Raw genomic sequence first — 21,241 nt, forward strand, 5'->3', positions numbered from 1 at the left:
ATGTTGTTGCAAAAAAGGATTCATGAAAAATAATTTTTAATATTAGGTTCTATTCGTTGTATTAAAAAATGCGTATATAAATAGCATATAAGATGATGAGTATACTTTAAAATGTATTTTGATTGGTGACCTACTGCACAATGTACTAAATCACCGAGTATTTAAACCACTTCTTTGCATTGTAGCACAATAAACAGTGCTCACTACCTCGGCTACATTAAGCAATCTGTATTTTATTGCAATCGCCACTAAAGAGGTATATAAGAAATATAATGTAATATAAAACTCTCTACTCTAGTTTATTTTAAGCCCATTCACAATCTGAGACAGTGCATGGATTTTTATAGATTTACATCATATACTTCGTACATGTTCTCATATTGTAAATAACAACATTATTTACGTCTCATGACGAAGACCGAATAACCGACAATATAAAATGTATTTCTCATTGCCAACAAAATATTTTACATATTATAAAATGTATTTATGCGCAATATTATTTCCAATTACGTACATATAGTTTTCAATTATTAATGAACGGTTATAATATTGTATATCATAACTTTTCTTTACCTCGATTGTTCGATTCGTATATATTGCGCGTTCTTGCAATCACGCGTTAAATTAAAATTAAAATTAAAATTGATAAGACTCACCGATACGATACGTATAGCAGCAGAGTTGTAAACTGTAAAATATAAATATATGGAAATTACATATAATAAAATTTAAAACAATTGATATTTTATCACGTTTTCGCGAGTAAGTGTGTCATGTAAGACAAAGAATATGTAAAAAAAGCTAGGAATGAATAAGAGAGGAAAGTAAAGTCCGAAAAGGCATCGGGCAATCATATGATAAGAAAATTTGTTATAATTTTTTAATTTCATTATTTGCTATATATTGTATATAATTTTGCGAAATTAATTACACGTTTATTTTCACGTTATATTATATCTTTTTTATAAGAGATATTTAAAAAAGCTACAGTATTTACATTTTTAATATAAAATGTAAAAGTATAAAAAATTTTTAATTTTATATATGCATGTATAAGCAAGAATATCAGACTGTGAAGAGTTCTTTCGAATTTTAATTATTAAAATCTGATTTTTCTATCACAAGATATACATATCTTAAACAATGCAATAATTTTTATTTTTGGTATAATGTAGTTTTTTTATGAAAATTTTGAATTATAACATTATTGTGTTATAAACGCAGTCATTATCATTATATATTTAAATCATCATATACATTTAAATACATATAGCCATTTTCGCAGGTCTGTTTAACAACAAATTTGAAATTTTCATTTTATAAATGCTTCAAACTTTAATAATATTCAACAAATATTATACATGTAACACGTTTCAAATTTCGCAGAAAACATGTCGTATTACTAACAAATATATTTGATATATAGTATATATGTGTGATATTTATTTATATTTAAATCATTCTATTTGATTATAACAATTCGGGCAAGAATACGTTGCAAATAATATTTTTATTGTAGGAATTAATTATTTATTGACAAACATATGTCATATATTATAGATATATACAGATTATTTAGCGTTACAGTTATTTACAATCATTTGAAATAATGTAAAATAGGATTGCCATATCAAAAATTTTAATATAAATGCCAAGGAAAACTTTGTTAAATTCATAAATAACAGAAGGATTTCTTCTTATTTGTGCAACGCAACAGTTGTATTTTTTTACTATATAACGCTATTGTAATATTTATTCGATGATCGAGAAGTTCCGATGTAGTAAATAATTTATTAATCAAGTAATTATAATTTTTTTATAAATATTTTTCTTTTTCGACGTAAGTTTAAAATTATTGACCTTCCAGCGATCAATTTTCACTCGACTTACTCTGTTAACAATTTTTTTTATTATTATAAAAAACAATACAAGCAGATAAGATATAGATTTTTATTGCAAATATACGTATGATTAGTCTCGCTTTGTGTGCGATTTACATTCATGTACATATTTTACTCATGTGTTCCTGCACGTCTGCTTTTTTACATGCTGAAAAATTTATTATAATGTTCTGTGAAACCTTTTTAAATAATTATTATTATTGCTAAGTTGATAATTAAGATTTATTATATAGAATAATATTTTTGTTCTTATTTTTTCAATATTTTTCCAATAAATTATTTACAGGACAAAATTTAACTCATCTTTAAAAAGAATTGAGACTTTATTTTGCAATGATTACAATAGCAATAGTTATCGGTCTAATGATAATTTAAATACGAATACAAAACGCGCAACTATTGTATTATACTTAAATAAATTATAACGCTCAATTCCTATTTACTCTGCAAGAAATAGCCAAATTAAATCGGCTGACACTAGTCATCTTTTGCAGAGTATGTACAATATTTGCTTCTCCCTTTCAGTCTATGCTGCCGATTTATAAAAGATTCCCGATTAAGGCATTCGTTCGGTGGTGTGATTATTAAAAGTCTCATGATTATTCAATAATATCTAACTAGTCATTGTTTTGCCTTTAACTAATAATCTTATTCTAAAATTCTATCTAAATGCGTGTACGCATAATTGCGCTATATATCGAATTATAGAATTATTGAATACAAATACTACTCGCATTCGATTTGATACAAAGTAACGTGAATCGTGGCATCATCGTAGACAATAAATTGTCTCGTATCGATGGTAAATCATTTACAGGCAGTGTTTTATTTTTACTGTCCTTTAGATCGAGCCTTTACACCGGCTTGCTATGCTTACAATTAGAAGAAAGACGTAATATCTCTTCCTAATTTTTTTATATCGTCTTATAACGCTATTGCTAAACTTGTATTTTATCACGTTGAGAGATTTCAGTGATGATTCTCGACATTACTAAACAATTTGTGTGATTGTTGATTAATACGTTACATCTTAAAAATATATATAAATATATGTATATGTACAATTGCGTTAGAGAGAGATCTGTTCTTGACGCATTAAAAAGTTCACAAACAAACAGCGAATTCTCAAATGCAAATAAAAAATTTTTTTTTTTTTAAGAATACAGCTTGTAAAGTTTTATGGAAGATATAGTTTACCGTGATACAATTAATTTTACTTGATTAATTCGACATATAATATTCGAATTTCCTGCATTAGCGTCTTGCGTATATAATGCAAAATAAGCATAATAAGAGAGTTATGAAAACGTGAGTCAACAAATATTATTTTCTGTACTGTTAAAAGATCGTGGAAGAATTTGGAATAAACTTGAGTATTCCCGAGCTATTATTTCCTGTGAGTTTTAAAAATTACGATATGTATATATATTTCTCATTTTGTTTAATCTAATCGAATATAATTACACACGCAAAGCAAAGTTATATTATATTATTCTTTAATATAAATAATATAAAATATTAAAAATTGCAATGCATGTATAAAAATATATTAATTATGCAATGCATAAAAATTAAATATTTAAAACTTTATCAGAAAATGCGAGCAAAAAAATAGAATTTTATACAAGAATTGATCAAAATAACTGCGCTTATTAGACTCGCTCGTCTCAATACGTTCCATGCTGCACACCACTGCACCTTTCGTGCGAGACTATTCGGCATCAGTCTTGCGTGAAACGTGCAGCGTGATGTATGGATGAGATGCGCGAGTCGAATGGAAGCGCAGAAGTATTTATATCGAAAGATTCTTGTAGAAAATTCTATGTTTTATTCGCATTTTTTATTAAAAATTTAAATATTTGAATTTTTATGCATTTCATAATTAATTAATATATTTTTTGCATGCAATAAATTTTTATGTATGCATTGCCAATTTTTAATTTTTTTAAAGACAAATAATAATAATAATAACTTTGCTTCATGTATGAAATTATTATTTGATCAGATTAAACGAAAGAAGAAAGATGTATATATGTATATACACACACAACATACATATTGCAATTTTAAGAACTCACAATTAGATGAATATTTTTTTTTACAAGACTATTTATTTTTTGGAATTTGCTATATTAATTATATTAATTATATTATTTATAAGGTAATATGAGTCTCTCTAACACATTCAAAAAGTATATTATCGCTTGCACTTCCTGGTTCAATTGCTCGTGTATGTGTGTCAGTTAGATATTTCGGATTACTTTTTCTCATATATGTACATAAAATGTTTTAATAAGCAACCTCTTAAGGAAATTTTGAACGAAGGAATAAAATTCTCGAAGAATACTTCAAAGAGTCCGTGTTGCCGTCTGAGGCATAGTACTTGTTACTTATCAACAGTTTGAAATAAATAATGATCCGTCAGCTGCATATTAATTTAAACGAATAAAATAGACGGATCTTATTATTTTAGAGATATGCAAGCATGCGGATGCTTAGCAACAGTATCTATTTTTATTTCATCAAGAAATGTATCGCATGTCTTTTTGATTAATAAATTTATGAAAAATTTAATTACTATTTATTATGGCTAGTGATGTACATGAGTAAAAATATTTGATACAAGTCAAAATTACGTAAGAAATTTGTTAGTCTTTTTAAAGTCTTGTTAGACTTGCATTATTAGAGAATATTTCAATATATATAACAAAAATTAAAATTGTACATAATATTTACAATATTTAAAAGAAAAGATAACATCATAAAACATAAAATAAGCCTATTTAAGCAAATGTCATACGTATTCCTGAGATATGGAGGCACACTACTTAATTAAAGTGACGAATAAAAAATAAGAGAAAAACAAAAAATTTTAAAAAAACTAATCTATAGTTTTAAATAGAGAATTTCAATAATAAAGTATCTCTATACCTACCATATAAATCGCCTTGGATCAAAGATGTGCGTAACATTTCTAATTATTAATTAAAAAAAAACAATTATTTTTTTATACATATTAAAATCTAAAAAGAGAGAAGTTACACGCGCGAATTTTATAATTTCATAAGAATTATGTATATGTGGCGGCGTCAATTGACCTCATTAGAAGTTCTACTTCTGATCGTTTTGACGCTTTCTTTCTTTGGACAAACAGCCTGAGTGTCAGTAGAAAGTAATTTTTCTTCAAGAAGCTTATATTCTGCATAATGCTAAAACATGTACAAAGTATGATTCCGTATTTCTCTTTTAAAGCAGAGATACGTTTGCCGTTTCTTGGATATTGATATCCAATGATTTCTTCGATAATGTTCAGTGCGGCTTTATACTAGTCTTCTATTATATTTCATACTTAAAAAGTTCTTAATATTACAATTATATTATGCTGGTACAAAAGAATTGTCACATCTGTCAAAGTTGAAAACAAAATAATTACAAAATCAAGATTCACAAATTGTTGTCTTGCTTTAACATGCTCGCTTTAATACATTTTCTTATAAAAAAAGAAATTTTTCAATAATTTCCTTTTCAACAAGCTTCGAATTTTTATTTTATTCAATACAAAAGTTGGAAAAAATGAGACAACTTTTTTGCAAATATTTTACAAATATTTTGCATCAACTTAATATTTTTCATATATTTTTCAATAATTTCAACAAAAGTTCAGATGTTGGTTATTTCCATGCAATTGCGTAGAGAAAGCCATGTCATAATTAATTCAGATTTGTAATTAAATTTACAGCCTGCTTCTATATTGTTTCATCTGCATTATGCTAAACAAAAATAATGTAATTAATTTGTCTTACAATATTATCATTGGAACAAACTTCTTAGGAAACATTGTAGATAATTTCTTAGCAATGCAAAATTTTCTACAGAAGCGTAAGATTATTGAATGAAGTGTATTTTTGGAAATGCAGGAACATTGTCATTATCGCGCGTCCTATTCCACTTGTTCGTTTATTGTATAAAATTCCGCGATATTAAAAGGGTGATTTCGGATATTTGCACTTCTTTCATGCATCTCTTTGTCGGACTCTTTTCGTGAAGTATATATAAAAACAATGTTTATGATAAGGAATTATGCATCGGCGTCGTATGCCAATGAGCTCTTGAGCAAACAATTATACGTTAAAATATATCTTTCTTTTTCATGAATTTTATTTTATCTATTCGACATTTTACGTCATTTATAGTTCGTGACTGTATCGCAAGCCCTGTTACGTCGTAAGACGTTTAAATAGAATAAAATTTCTTTCAGAAACAGATTCAGTTCTAAATTGATGAAAAACTGCTGAAAGGAATACTGTAGATTTAGGATCTGTACCTTCAAATAACCCTTTTGTATATTTTGAAAATTCGTAGAAAAAAAGTTAATCGTTAGAAAGAAAATTAATTATACGCTTGAGCACACCGTTTGTGCTATGAACGTTCATGCGTTAATAATGAATTGTAGAGAACGAGGTAAATGCGGGCGCGGAATGACGTTAACACTCGCAGAGTGCTACGCCGTGATTAAACATCTCCATGTACATCGTCGAGAGCAGTACGATTAGTATCCCCGTCGGTGCCATAATTTATTCCCGTAACCGATCTTGGCACAACGAAAACTAATCGCTGTGTGTGTCGACACATGGCTTCACATATATACTCGTGTCTCGGAAGCGTGGATTTCGTAATTATAACAGGCTGATGAGAGCGCGGAGTGATCAAGCCTTCTTATGCGACCGCGACAACGGTGCAGTAGTACCCTGATACGATAATGTGATTTGCAATTAGTGTTTCACCGCGATTCTAAATCCCGAACAAGATCTGGCAGGCTCCTGAAGCGCGCGTGCTCGAAATGATGCCGTTGACCGTGTCGATGATACTGGCCCGGTCCGATCGTCGCGACGTACGAAATTCTCCCTCGTGCCAGCGAGGGTGCAGCATCGCCCCTTGGATGTAGGTATACAGACGATGGATATTGTGCCCGGAACTGTTGAAGCAGAGTCGGGTACCGCCGGCTTGCCGCCACGCTGTACTAACTGGCGTCGTCCGGAGATCCGTAATCCTCCGTCTGCGTGGCGGCATCTTTGCCTGAAAAGTGTCATAGATCATTAATCACAACAATTAACTAGACGTGAGCAGCGATAAGGAAAATAATTTCACTCGGAAATATCGGAAAAAATAAATTTTTTATTAAAGATTAATAATTAAAATTATAATTAAGATAAAAGTGATTAGCAGAAAAACACGCTATGATACCTAACAATAAAACCATAAAAATAAATAATAGCAGAAAAATTAAAAACATTTTCTTCCTTTTATATAATATAATAATTTTTATAATAAGTCTTTTAAAATATTTTTAAAAGATATTCATCTGTGTTGTAATATTTTTTATATTTAATAGTAAATAACATTTTATAATTAATACTCCGAAAAAATTTACTTGAAACTCCGGCAAAATGTACCTAAAGAATTAAAAAGTAAAATAGATTTACTCTTTTTTTTTATTTTTGCAAATTTTATTTTTTCGCAAATGCTTTTTAAAATTTTACTTACAGCTCAAGAATTATTCATGCATATGCACATATTTTCATTAAAAATACTTGAAAATTGATCAAAGAGTCTATTATTAAATTTTAATACAATGGGGACGGATCTCATATAATATAGAATAACGTGGATAGAAGCAATAATGAATAATATAGCAAAAACATATATTTATGCGACACACCTCACGTGGATGCTGCATCGTCATGTGCCATGTGTCCGGTCTCCCAAGGGAGCGGTGGCGGCGTATTCGCTAATGATAACGTGGAACAACGCGCCATTGAGCATCGTTCCATTGAGCAACGCTCCAAACCTGAAAAGAAAAATCCACGGTCTGTGGAAAAAACGTCGTTTTTCGTATTAAGTTACATTAACGATCATACGTATAAACATTAATTATTTTTGCACAAAGCAAAATTCTATTCATATTGTGGTTTATATATTATATTTCATTTATACTTAACAGTAGATTTGATTCAAGTATGCAGCTATGAAGTAATATTTGCTTTTATGTTTGGTCTTTGTGTATTTTGTTTTGATCGGCCGATAATTAAATATCGTAAAATAATCCTCAGTGCTATTTTGTAAATATTTTTGAGATATTCTACAAAAAAATTCCAGTATAAAATTTTATTGAAAATATCATTGTCTTTCTTCATGTAAACAGTTTACATAATATACTATTCTCTTTCTCTCTCTTTGCGCAGCTGAAGATTGAAAATCTATGTTGCGATATATAAAATATGAAATGCAGTAGGGATAAAGATTTAATTAAATCTCGATTTAATTAAATTAAACTAAAGAAAAACCTTTTTCTTTATTCTTATTCTAAAATCTTAATATATAATACGTTTTTTTTATTATAAAATTCTGGCGCTCCCTAATCTTTTAGCTAGTCTATTTTCAATTTTAGAATCAAAAATATGCCTACATGTTTCTATATTTATTAATATATGAATATTTGTATATATGTATATACATATATAAGAGAATATTCAGAAACTTTATCTAATTGTAGCGATAAAAATTAAACGATGCCAAAAACCAACTTATAATTTATGTTTTGCAGTATGCAAATATGGAAATGTAAAAAACATTGCGTAATATCAATAGCAGTAATCGTAAGTCCGATATATGCTCTTTCAAGCATGATTACGATATAGCTCGCATTAAATTTCCGTGTGGGTGTGTGATGACATTGATTATTACTAGTGATCGCATTAAATTTCCGTTTATGGATGTCACATAGAGCGCGAGAATGCAGTTAATGTTGATAATGAATGCCGTCAAAAGGCTGATTTCCCTTGGTTTAATTAGTGCAAAACACTGATTACGTTAATCCCATCGCTGTCGGTGTCAAATCAATATAAAAGCAAACGCGGATTGAATTTTGTTATATAATTAACACAAAGATAGAAATTCATATAAGATTGAGGGTATATTTCTTTTTAAGATTTTAGATTGCATTTTTTTGCTGAAAAATAATCATATACTATGTATGTGTAGGAATAAAACGTAAATTTATTTTAAAATTTTTGCTGCGTAAAGCGTCTCTGAACTCAATATATCTGCTGTTCAAATACTGATTCTATTGAGCTCGTTCTGCATATCAATATATGCGAAATTTAACGTGGAGAAATGTTCCCGATTGACTGACTTCGCTTTTAATGCGATATGACATCCGTTTAGCATACCTGATAGGTCGACACCGGCGATGCTGCAAACATCCAAGCCACCGGTGCTGGTCGCACAGCAATGTTGCTTCGTTCCTAACGGCTTAGATCTGCACAGAATCTGCATATTAAAAAGAAAATTAAAATTATCCAAGTATCAATCATAACAATCACGTTGCATCGATGATGGAAAAATGCTTGTCAGTTTACAAACAATAAATCAATTGCTTTCAAAGAGGATAACATTTTATAAACTTTATTGATTACCTGTCCGATGAAGTCAAGATTATTTCCCGTGAGAACGAGGTAATAAATAATCACGACATTATCTCGCAGCCTTCCTGGTAATCGAATACATTACCCCATTATATTCATACACTCGCTTACTATATAAATGTAAAGTAGTTTTAATTGTGAGCGATGTATATCGCTGTGGTTTCGTAAACTTTGTGTGCCATGTGATGAAACAGCACTCCGAAACAGAATACTTGTAATGCAGCGTCGGTCCTCAAGGAATATAATTTGTCAAATATACATATAGTTGAGACAGATATGGTGAAGTAAAGAATATGCTGTACCATTGAAATAAATACATCAATCATTTAGCTTATGATTGTCAAACATTAAAACACTATTATAAAAGTTCTATTAAACATTTTATTATTTTTTCTATTAAACATTTAATTATGTTTTACTATAAATTTATATTACGGAATATAACATTTTTTTCGTAAATTTTGCTTGTATTATAATTTCTACATACAAAAATGTTTTTACAGATAACAATAAAATTTATAATAATCGTTGGTAAACATTTGACGTTTTGACATTTTATTATGTCTGATTGGCGTTTATCGATTAACGCATATTTATAGGTATTTATATCATTTATTTATTTATCAAATACGATTTTTTATTCCAATATTTCAAATACAGCATAAAAAATTTCATGACATTTGCAATTCGTTTCAAAGTACGTTCTCGCGTGAAATCGCCTTATATAAATTTCATGGACAATATCTAAGCCACTAAAAACCAAGATTCAAGCGCAATATCCGGCATATGATCCCCAGGGTACCCCTGTTAATGTATTCGTATTTATGCAAACTGATTCCCATAAGCCAGTTGATCTATCGCTTTACCAAAACGTTAACACATAAAATTACCATCTGCTATCATAAAATTTAGTACATGTGTAAAAAATATCGAACTTTGAGTTCTTCACACATAATCTATAATTTATCTTATAATATATTCTTTATTATCTGTACATTTTCGTTATTATAACGATAGATTCTTCGAATTTTAAATTTCATTTTTCTTAACTCGAAAATTTCGAGACGCGGGATATTATTTTTAATAATTTTCTAAACATTTTAAGCTTGTTTGTAACATAATGTGCTGCATTCAAAAAAATATAACACGCGAAAAATAAATGATGAAAATATAAGTTTAATTTCCACGTTGCAATTGCGTAATTCCAATATAATCCGGCAAATCGGTTTCCATTTTTCACAAAAACAGCGGGCCACGTGATGCACCAGCAGTGGCAGCGTTTATCTCGTGCAGAGTCGAACTCGTTTATCGGCTATCAATCGAATGGCGGTGCGAGTCAGTTGTAAAGGAATACCAAAAGCTCTGTACGCGTTCACTTTGCTCGCATGTAGCTTCGCATCCGGCGAAGTGCGGACATAGGAGAGAGGATGCCGCGATGCACTTCACGCTACGATTAAAGATTTACTGCGCGCCGACGAGCTTTTCGGAATTCATGGCCTGTAAAGTCGAAGCGCCAAGATCTATGTGGCCGGACCGAGTTACGCGACGTGCGGCCTTTTCTCCTCATTCCTGCTGAATCCGAAAAGGGAATTCAGCGGAGAATAAGGAATAGCCGAGAGACCGTGCGTTCTTGGATCCGTCGCGATCGTCGCGGAAAACATCGGGCGTTGCGTAACGGGTTTTGCGCGGGATAAATCTTGTTTCCTCGACAGGTACCGTCGCTTTCCACTGTGTTTTCCGGTAGGGCGAGAAGAGGAATCATGTTAAGTCGTTCGTCTTCATTCGTTTGCCGGCGACGAGAAATCGCCATCCTCTCCGAGAAATTTACTGATTCCGTAACAACGCACGATTGATTTTACGAAATAAAGGGAGTAGAGCGTAAAATCGAATGAGAAAGAGAGAGAAACCGTGCTGTAACGAAAAGATAAAACAAACGAAAAAAAAGGAAATGGTAAACAAAAGGAAATACCGCGTCCGCCTTGCGAATCTGTCGAGCTTTTCTAATCGTATAAATTTCCTGCACAGCGTGTTTTTTTGCACAACGTAGAATATCGCTTTGTTTGAAAATTTCTTTTCTATTGCACATTGATATATATTCGAATTTACTTGAATTATAAAATACTTTTTAAAATAAAATATAAAATATAAAATATAAAAGGGAAAATTCTACATGAAATTTTTCATGATATATAGCTTTTATTAATGCTCCTCGACGGAGATAACTAGATATATTTTGTTGTATGAAAAAAGTTTAAATTGTTTTAATTCGTGAGTTACTTAAAAACAAAAGATTGATCTTTTGTTGCATCAAAACGGGAAGAAAAAAATTGTTTCTCATTTACCAAGTGCAGCGGACTGGGCTTTAATGGATGTTTAAAAACAAGCGCCTGCTGGTAACGAGATTTACGCGAACGTTCACATGTGTAAAAGAGTGTTCGTTGGAACTATAATGGTCCAGCAAAACTGTAATTCGCAAAAACCAGACAAGCTGATTTTTTGGGACAAGCACAAAAAAGTAGGAACCAAATAGAATCGAAATAGTTTGAAATGCATTAAATTAAAAGTATAAAACATATTTTTTTTTGTAGATTAGAAAATAAGCTTTGATTATTTCAAAACTCACAATTAAATTTAAAACTTTGCCTAAAAAAAATAATAATAATTATATTAACTCATTTTCTAATCGAGATACTTGTTCATTTAAATGCATTTTTGATCATCAAAATAAATATACGATAGTGCCATACAAATAATAACTGATTTAAAATGTGTAAGCGTTTATGCTTACCTTTGTGTAAAGAAGCTCCCGCGAAATTCGGCGGAAATGATTGTTGAGCAGCCAGTAGAGGAAAGGATTCCAAAAGCTATTGGAGAGAGCCAGCCACGTGGCCAAGAAGTCGAGAAACGGCGGCGGCTTGCTTCCGGTGCAGGCTACAACGACTTCCTGAATTGTCCACGGTGTGACCATGACGATAAAACCTAAACTCATTGCAGCCATTGTTCGCGAGGCCGAAGTCGACAATCGTCTCTCGTGGGCGACAAGCTGAAATATGTAAGACGTCTCCTTCGTAACGTTTACTTCGTTTAGATGAAAGTCTAGATACAGCTTTCCTCTCGATAAACCCGCTTACGGTAAAAGAGAAAATAAGCAAGCCACGGTTCTTGTATTTGTAATTGAATACTCAGAGAATACAAATGGCTATAGCAAAAGCAAAGAAGCATCTAAAATGTGTTGCCAGATTCCGAGACGTTCTTTAGATATCTTTGAGATCCTGTTTACAGTTTATACTGTGGGAAAACAGAAAACGTGTGTCTTTCAGCTTTAGAGCAGACGCAATAACATTTAATAAATATATAAATATATAATAGATATATAAATTTTGATTTATATTATGACAACGATAATTTAAGTTTTGTCGTAAAATATTAAAGTTGAATGAGGTACAACGGAGAAATCTATTTTTAATGATAGCGACGTTATTCTTCATTAAAAATCCTTCTCAGATGATGGAACTCTCATCTTCATAACTCTTTCGGCTGATAAATTTTAAAATAGAAAGTTGAGTTAACTTTGCTTTGATTAGCGTCTACTTTTAGACTTTGATGCTTATGTTTAATTACAATGATTATATCGTGAGTAAAATTTGAATGAAAAATTAAGAGACTATTTTCTCTTTATATTAAACTCTGATCGTCACAGAAAATGGGAAAATAAAACTTTTTCAAATTTTATATTATACTTCCTAACATAAAAATGTTAGGAAGTTTAATATCGTTACTGCCTTGCAAATAACCTTATTAAAGTTCAAAGTCCATTTCATAAATAAGTTTTAAGTATGCGTCTTTTACGATCACTGTGTGTCGATGTCCTAAATCCTAACTTGCCCTTCGATATTCTTCGATGCAATCGTTCGGAAAAGTAACGACTGCACGTTATCGATATTTTCTTAAAAGCTAACACGAGCCTCGAGAACTTTCGCAGAATTTCTCAGATTGCATGATAAGTTAAATTACGTAATAACATTTATTTAATAACACTTTGTGTTTATTAGTATGAGGTAAAAATATCGTCTTATTATTAATTTTTTATTTATAATAAGATAAAATAACACGTTCAGATAAGGAAAAATTTAAGAGCTATTGAGAAGGCGACAAAAATTGAAAAATTGCATTTACAATAACGAGACGAAATTGTCCGACAGAAGAAAGGTGTGATTTTTTCCACCGGACGCTATGAATACGTCACATCACAATCTCGGAGTTATAATCTCGAAAGCAGACGTAATGTCAGAAAAGATCCAGACGAATGGCTCTTAACGTGGAAAGGGCTTGCGTCGCATCTCAGGCTTGACTCGTCTTTTAGGCCGGCTTGACACGGTTACGAAAGTCGCTAAGCACTAAGCTCGTCAGCATCAAGTTTCTCGTCGTGTGGCAGTAAAGAGATTACGAATCTGCTCGTTTAGCTGGATCCGTCCATTTCCACTTCCTTTCTATGGTCTTCTCTTACCTTCTTCCTCTCGCTGAGTTCTCTTTCTCATCTACTGTATGATGCTATATATGTTGGCGCTCTTCTCACAAGTTTCGAGATTACGACGTTAATGTTTGAACAAGTATGACTCAGATCGGTGGGTCTTTCCTAAATGTTCGATAAAACTGATCAGAAGGATATAGTAGAAGTATCCTTTTACACTAAGCGAGTGTAATCTTGTAACTTCTGCATATATTCACTCGTTTGAAAATTATATAAATTATATTGGACATATAAATTATACACATAATTTTAAAATAATACTGAATTGCAGATTATTCTTATATACTTTTGTTTATTATATAGAAATATCAGAAGAATTTTGATATTCTAAGTGGCTGGAAAAAGTTATTCATTAACAGTGTGCTTTCTCCGCCTAGATCGGTTGAATAGATTAAAATAGAGGATCACGGGATATACGGGATCTTGGAAGAAAGGTAGGGAAACAAGAATTCAGACGGAAATGCCGGTCCGAGCTATTAGCATATCATACTGGTGGCGGAAAGGCAAAGCGCGAGATAAACTATTCGATCGAAGTATTAGCATTCCGATTCGATTTATCGTCCCAACTTTAGCGAGGAAATCCTAGTCTCTTTAACGTATCTCGTCTATGTATCGCACTGAGATTATTCTTGCCGAGCTTATAGTTTGTTAAACTTTCACTGTATTAATCTTTATATCGTTTTAATGAAGTAGGATTTTCTCTCAATGATATAAGAATTCCTTCGAAATATCAGAGCTTAAATATTAAAGAATATTTTTGAATGCAAAGAATATTGTTCAATACCGCGTAATGCATGAATTTAAAAAATACACGGATTTTATTTTACAGACACACTTAAGCGAGTTATTTTATCTGCTTCCGATATATACAAAACAACATGCATTTCAAAGACCTTGATACTAATATCACATAGCATATTTCGTGCCAAACATTTTTCATTCCATCGTCGTAAAGCTATTTTATCGATGATTTGTATTTTGATATTGTAATTTTAAATTTACGAATTTCCGGAGACATTGATATTATCTATAGTCGTTGCATAACAGTTCCGGAAGAAAATGGGGAGATGTTTTGAATTTCATACAAAAGGAATAATCCGTTGAAGAAAAAGAATTGGCGATAATTATTGCAATATAATCTATGAGATTATCAAAAATTATTACACTTATAGCATTTTTTCAAAGCGATATGTAAATTTGTTATACATTATTATATACAAGTGACATAACGATATAATATTAGAGCATGTGTTTGATAATTTGTTTTTAAATTAATGTGATAAAGTGATAAAGAGTGCTAAAGATTTGCAGTTCTAGAGATGAATAATTACAAAGTAAGCAAGCTCTTAACATTTGGTTTATGATTTCACGAATAATCGTACTATTACAGGAGATGACGAAACATAGTATGCAGCGTAAAATTTACATATCTCTCTATGTGCCATTCGCAGAATGTGCGCATTTACAACAATGCGAACATTGTTTCTGTCGTAATTATGCAAGGTGTTACACATTTCGTAACAATTTACATGGTATGCGGATGCGCATTATACAAATTATCTATGAAAGTGATTACATATGAAAATGTATATCCAATTATCTTAACTTCTTGATCATTTAAAAAAATTATTTTTAAATATGTATGTGCATATTATATAAATGCACTATATATATGACAGAGGCTAAAAATGTAATAAATTGAAAAAAATATATTGCTTAACAAAAATCCACAACAATCTATTTTAACACAAACATTATTTAATAAAACTTTTTGAATAAAAACGATACTTGTGTAAAACTGCCTTAATTACGTTGATTGGGTCGATATCACATAACTTGCAAACTTTACAATTGTAATATAATTATTGAATGTATCATTTAATTACATATAGTTGGTGCATTACATAGGATGTTCGGCCGTTGCATCGAGAATGGGCGCGGAAATAATTACGATCGATAATTAAATTCATGTTAATGATGATCGTATGTTTAATGAGAGTAACATTCAATTATCCTCTTGAATGGGAATCTTTTCATATCATTAGTACATGAGCGTTTAATCTTGTACAATTCAGCAGTAACGAACAGCTATGATTGTACACAGTCACACTGATTTCTTTCTATCTTTTTCATTTTCTTCATTTTCTATTGTTTGTTTCTATCGCGTTTTCTTTTTTTGCTACTTCATCCTGGAATATTTTCTGATTTCAGAAAAAAGCGTTTTCATTTATATCTTCCGCAAATTTCCGGATAAATATTCGCGCCAGCGAGAGACTTATGAGGTACTTTCGCGTAAATTGCGCTTAGATTACAAGTAAACGACGAGGATCGTGTGAAGTGTAGGTAGAGCTAATAAAGGACTCCGAGGCTTGTTCTTTTTTTTTGCTTCATTGTGATGGAAGTAAGCCAGCTCGTATGCGTCCGCTCTTATCGCATCACTAGAGTCTAGGTGGTTACGTGTGAACTCTCATTGTCGAGAGTTTCTTATCTTTCTTTCACCTTTCTTCTCTCTCTTCCTTTCTTTCTTTCCTTCCCTCTTTTACTGAATATGCGCGAAAAATAAATAAAGTCTCATAAACGCCGCTCTGAAAGACATCATAGCTGTTGGTTACGGTGCATGTCACATCTCGGAAAAGGGATTTTAAGTGGAAAATGCTTTCCTACCGCGAATACGAGAACCGGCATCTCTGACACAAGGAGGATTATAACATCTCCTACAGGTGTAATCTTCTTACAAAAATCTATCTTTTTTTTTCGCGCTGAAAAAATATGTAACTTATGTAAGAGAGACTTTCGGTATTTTGTCAACAAAATTAGAAATCGCATTTATTGTCGTTAAAATGCTCTGCTGCTAGAAACGTTATGTATATGTATATACTCAGTGATTTCTTAAATAAAATATTATACGTTAATATAGCTTATATTATATATATGATTGAAACTGATTAATAGTATTAATATAATGGACGATTTTGAAAACAAGTTTAACTTGAATTTCGAGAGTGCATTTAATATCTATTTAATATCTATTTATTAGACAGATTCTCTCCCAACGGAAATCTCTTAAGTGATCCTTTCATCTACATGGGATGAAACAATTACGTATACCTTGAATAGATGCATTGTATATTTTATTCAAAGCCGGAAAATGCAAAAAATGTGATTAAAGAAAAATTGTTAATGGTAAAAATTATTTCAAATACCTACATTCTAACAATAATTGATTAAAAAAACGTTCTAATTGATGATGAATTAAAAAACTTAAGAAACAATAATTATACATTAATTCCAACCTATTTTTTACCTATTACATTTTTCTCTCTTTTCTACTCTTTTTAGAAAATAAATTCTCTAGCTATTCTGACTTTGGAATATGATAACGTTTGTTTAGAATTAAATAAAATATGCCTTAAGATATATTATAAAAACGCATGGAAATAGAACGGATAAAGAAGTATTGACAAAAATGAAGCGTTAATGAACAGAGTCAAGAAAGAGTAGATGAGGAAAAAGGGCTGATGAAAGAGAAAAAAATTATCTTCGGGATAATCCTCGATGCGGAAATCCGCGAATTCAATATGAAGTCTCGAACTTATTTCTCATCTAATTCGTTCCACCTCGTTATTCCGCGATAAGTAGAAGCAGCATGAGGTGAAAAACGAGCAAAATAGGATGAAGAAATTGAAGGTGGCTTTAAAATCTTTTGGCTGTTCGGTGACCGTATGATATCTTCGCGAATTTCAAATGACCTGTTAGATTCGACACATTTCTATTCGTGACCTGAATATTATCCAACGTCGTTTTTCAATTTTTCGTATACGTTTTCGTTTAAATCGAAAATCTCAATTACTCATAATCGTTATTAAAGTTTTAATGTACTTAAACATTAAATTTTTTTCTTTATGAGCAAATTTTTCTTATATATAAATCATATTAAAATTATATTAATTCCCCAATTACAGCTTCTTCAGAAATATCTGAATAAGTTTTATTTTTATTTTTTAGTATTATTGATTTTAGTACAAAATAAAAATTTTCTTTTCTACCATTGCGAGTGTGATTGTATTATTTGATACTATAATTCACAATTGTCTACGTTTTTATTAGAACAAAGTGGCCATTGAAACCATCGAACCCTTCTTTTGATATACGACTTGTAACTTTGCACTCAACCATAGTGCTCTGCGATGATTCAATTGAAATAAATGTGTGCTACTCCTGCTATAATGTTTAAAAGAGTAACTGTAATTTTATATGATAGATATATTGAATATATATCTCAACACTGCTCAACAAAAAAATTAAAATCAATGAATTATAATACTTACAGATTAGAAAACAAATTAGATTTTTTCTTAAATTTTTTTTTTATTTTCTGTAAATCTTATTTAGAAAAAAGTGTCGGAGCAATGCATTAACAAGATGCATTAACAAGACGTAGATTATTTTATTTTTTTAGCAACAGTTTTCGTTTGGTTTTTAACTTACAGCTTATTATTGAAATTTTATTCTTCTACTGTCGTACACCTCAAATAAATCAATAGGTTTAAAAATGAAGAATATCTAATTACTTTGCGTATAAGAAAATTGTAGCGATACAAGAAGCTACCAGAGAATATTATCGCCGCATGAATAAGAATAATGCGAAATATCCGATGAATACCAGGTACTCAATAATTCCGTTATAGTATGCAAGAACGTGCTGAGTGAAATTGTATAATTTTTTCATTTCTTTTTTATTTCTTTAGGGGGGTATAGGGGTTTATGAAATTAAATCTCAAGTATGAGATATTTCATGTTTAAAGTCTTAGTAAACCAAGAATAATATGGGACTTGTGCACATTTCGTTTATTTCCAACAAAAAATTAATTTTTGTTGAAGATGTACGCAAGGAATATCCGCGTATGGCTCTTAGGCCTTTCGTATTTGTATTTAATATTTAAGATTATAGAGTCTTGATATATATTTCTTTGTGTTTATAATTTTTTCATTTGAGACAAAAAGAGAAAGAAAAGGAACAGTGCTTTTCATTTTTAAAATTTATTTATACTAAATTGTAAAAAAATCCACGATCATCGTTAATTTTTAGAAATTAATTTACTTAAACAATATGACAGGATTATTATAATGTAATTGATAAAATTATAATGACTTGATTACATTTATCGAGCATTATTTGTCGATAAATTTAAATACAATAATTTTCATTTTTTGCTCCTTTCAAATAAAAGGGAGCTCTTTCTTTTCTTTTGTGTAGGATTTCTCACACATTGGTGGAGGATATCTTTAGAAGGCATTATCGCATCCATTGACCTACATAAGAATCACAGACCATAAAGAAAGAAGCAGAATGATATAGGCACAACCGTGGATGGCAAGTTACTTATAAATAAATCAGCCCCGACTTCCATTAACGATAGCGCCCATTGGCGACGAAAGTTTTTTCCTGAGAAACGCAAAGCGAGTTACTAATTTTTTTATATGCAAGCATCTCGATCGATTGATCGAGAAACAGAAAACAAGTTATGCGAAATAAAGCGGCGCGACTTGACAATGCGGTGGTGCAAAGTGCTTGATTCTAAAAGTTTGAAAACCGCTAAAAAGTTGTTGCCATAAGAGAAGTGGGTCGCAATGACATACCGCGCAAAATAAAAAAGAACGGGTACGGAACGAGTATCTATTTTATCTTAATGAAGATTTATTCGTCGGTGGTATAAAAAGCACTTGAGTTTACTCTTCTGAAATTATACAAAACAGATTACGCTTTTATTAAATTTTAATATATTTTATGAAAATTTTTTATTTTAAGGTAAAACATTTTTATTTAAAATTAAAAATTTTAAATAAATATATTTGATTGTACGCTTTTACAAATGAAACGTTATGTTATATCAAGTTAATGAAATCAAGAAACAGAAGATAATTATATTAATTGCAAAAGAAAAAAAATATGCAGATACAAATAGAACAAAATGTAGTGTATGCAGATACATATAGAACAAAATTTAAATTTTAATATATCTGATTCGTGTTTGTCGGTTTTACATAAATATGCATGGCCATTAAAATATCGCTAACTTTTAAATAAAAGCTATTTTAAATAAAAGCTAATTTTTAAAAATAACGAAAAAAAGGAGGAGAGGATATTTGATATACAAGATGCAGTGTGGTGAAAGATAGCTAATATTTTTTCTTCTTTTAAACTTCTTTCTGACTTTATAATGCGGATTTCCAACAGTGTGCAGTGCGAGATACAATAGACACAACGTTTAGCTAAATTTAATCAAAAGTTGAACAAATTACATAAATCCAATAATTTTGAAAAATATTTGTAACAATTGTAATAATTTGTTCGAAAGGCGCAAACACATCTATTCTGGCTCGAAAGCCTTATTCCGGAACATATTCAAAATAATTCATGTGGCTGATTCATTATTATCGTAAATTCGTTCGATTAAGATTGACGGACATTGACCATAACATAAAGAATGAACGTTTACGGGAAGTGAAACCTCCGACCGTTCGAGGAGAATGTCGTTGTCGGGAGTTTCTCTCACCCCTGTCTTTGTTCTGTAATTCCCTGTGCTGCCTTCGCGTCGCGCACTTAACCCATTTTGTCTCGAGATCCGGCCTACCCGGAAAATACGAGCCGGTCGCGGGAGAAGAGAGCTTAACGATCCGCGGACTCTCGACCGATTATGGACCGTTTTGCGATGGAGTGCGGAAGCGGACACACGCTTTAATGCGCATTATAATGCGCTCGCGGAAAATCGGGGCGGACAAGGCGCTGCGATCTTTCTCTCTCGTGATGATTTTTCTTCTCGAATGTGCCCTGAATCCCGGACCGCACTGTGTGCTTAAATCGTACCGTTTCGTTATAATAATGCGCCGCGCACGGGCCAGGAATTTATCGACGTGCTGCTAATGCGTCATTATCTCGCGCGCGCAAGAGGAATCGCCTAGGACGCGCGACAAAAATCTCTTTGCATAGCAAAAATAGCGCGCGACGCAATCGCTACGGAGGCCGTCACTTAAACTGGGTTAATGATCGCGACAAGATGATTTATAATGATTAAGCCGTCCCGTATATACTTAATATTCGTATGGTGCTTGAGGGTTGATTTTTCAGTGCTTTAGAGCGTAGTAAATTACACGAAGCAGTAATTTCTAATATCGATTTTTTAGCTAGCGTTAAGGTGTTAAAATTTCTCTAAAGACATGACATAAATTGTGCGAGTATAACGTTCATAGAATGACTCAGCACTGCTGCCGCTTTTCATTCTAACGATAGGTCGTTTGATGAATTTAAAATCGATTTTTCA

At 31.2% G+C, this 21,241-nt stretch overlaps 1 protein-coding gene across 6 annotated transcripts in view; it reads right to left on the reverse strand.

Moving 5' to 3' along the window:
• Window positions 1-1,939: 1,939 nt before the first annotated feature.
• The window catches only part of LOC114931831 (trace amine-associated receptor 9), a 70,715-nt gene continuing 51,413 nt past the window's right edge, over window positions 1,940-21,241 (reverse strand). For 5 of the 6 annotated variants that reach the window (XM_085489321.1, XM_085489319.1, XM_085489318.1 and 2 more), the window contains exons 9-12: window positions 12,177-12,431; window positions 9,134-9,233; window positions 7,624-7,773; window positions 1,940-6,980 (exon numbers count right to left, since the gene is read on the reverse strand). In XM_085489321.1, the coding sequence (XP_085345447.1) occupies window positions 7,625-7,773; window positions 9,134-9,233; window positions 12,177-12,431 (504 nt within the window). In that variant the 3' untranslated portion in view covers window positions 1,940-6,980; window position 7,624. The remainder of the gene's footprint in view (window positions 6,981-7,623; window positions 7,774-9,133; window positions 9,234-12,176; window positions 12,432-21,241) is intronic. The other variant, XM_085489323.1, reaches the window with a different exon arrangement.

Source organism: Nylanderia fulva, unplaced genomic scaffold (genome assembly GCF_048542155.1).
Source record: "Nylanderia fulva isolate GAGA-0341 unplaced genomic scaffold, ASM4854215v1 Scaffold8, whole genome shotgun sequence".
Lineage (NCBI taxonomy): Eukaryota > Metazoa > Arthropoda > Insecta > Hymenoptera > Formicidae > Nylanderia > Nylanderia fulva.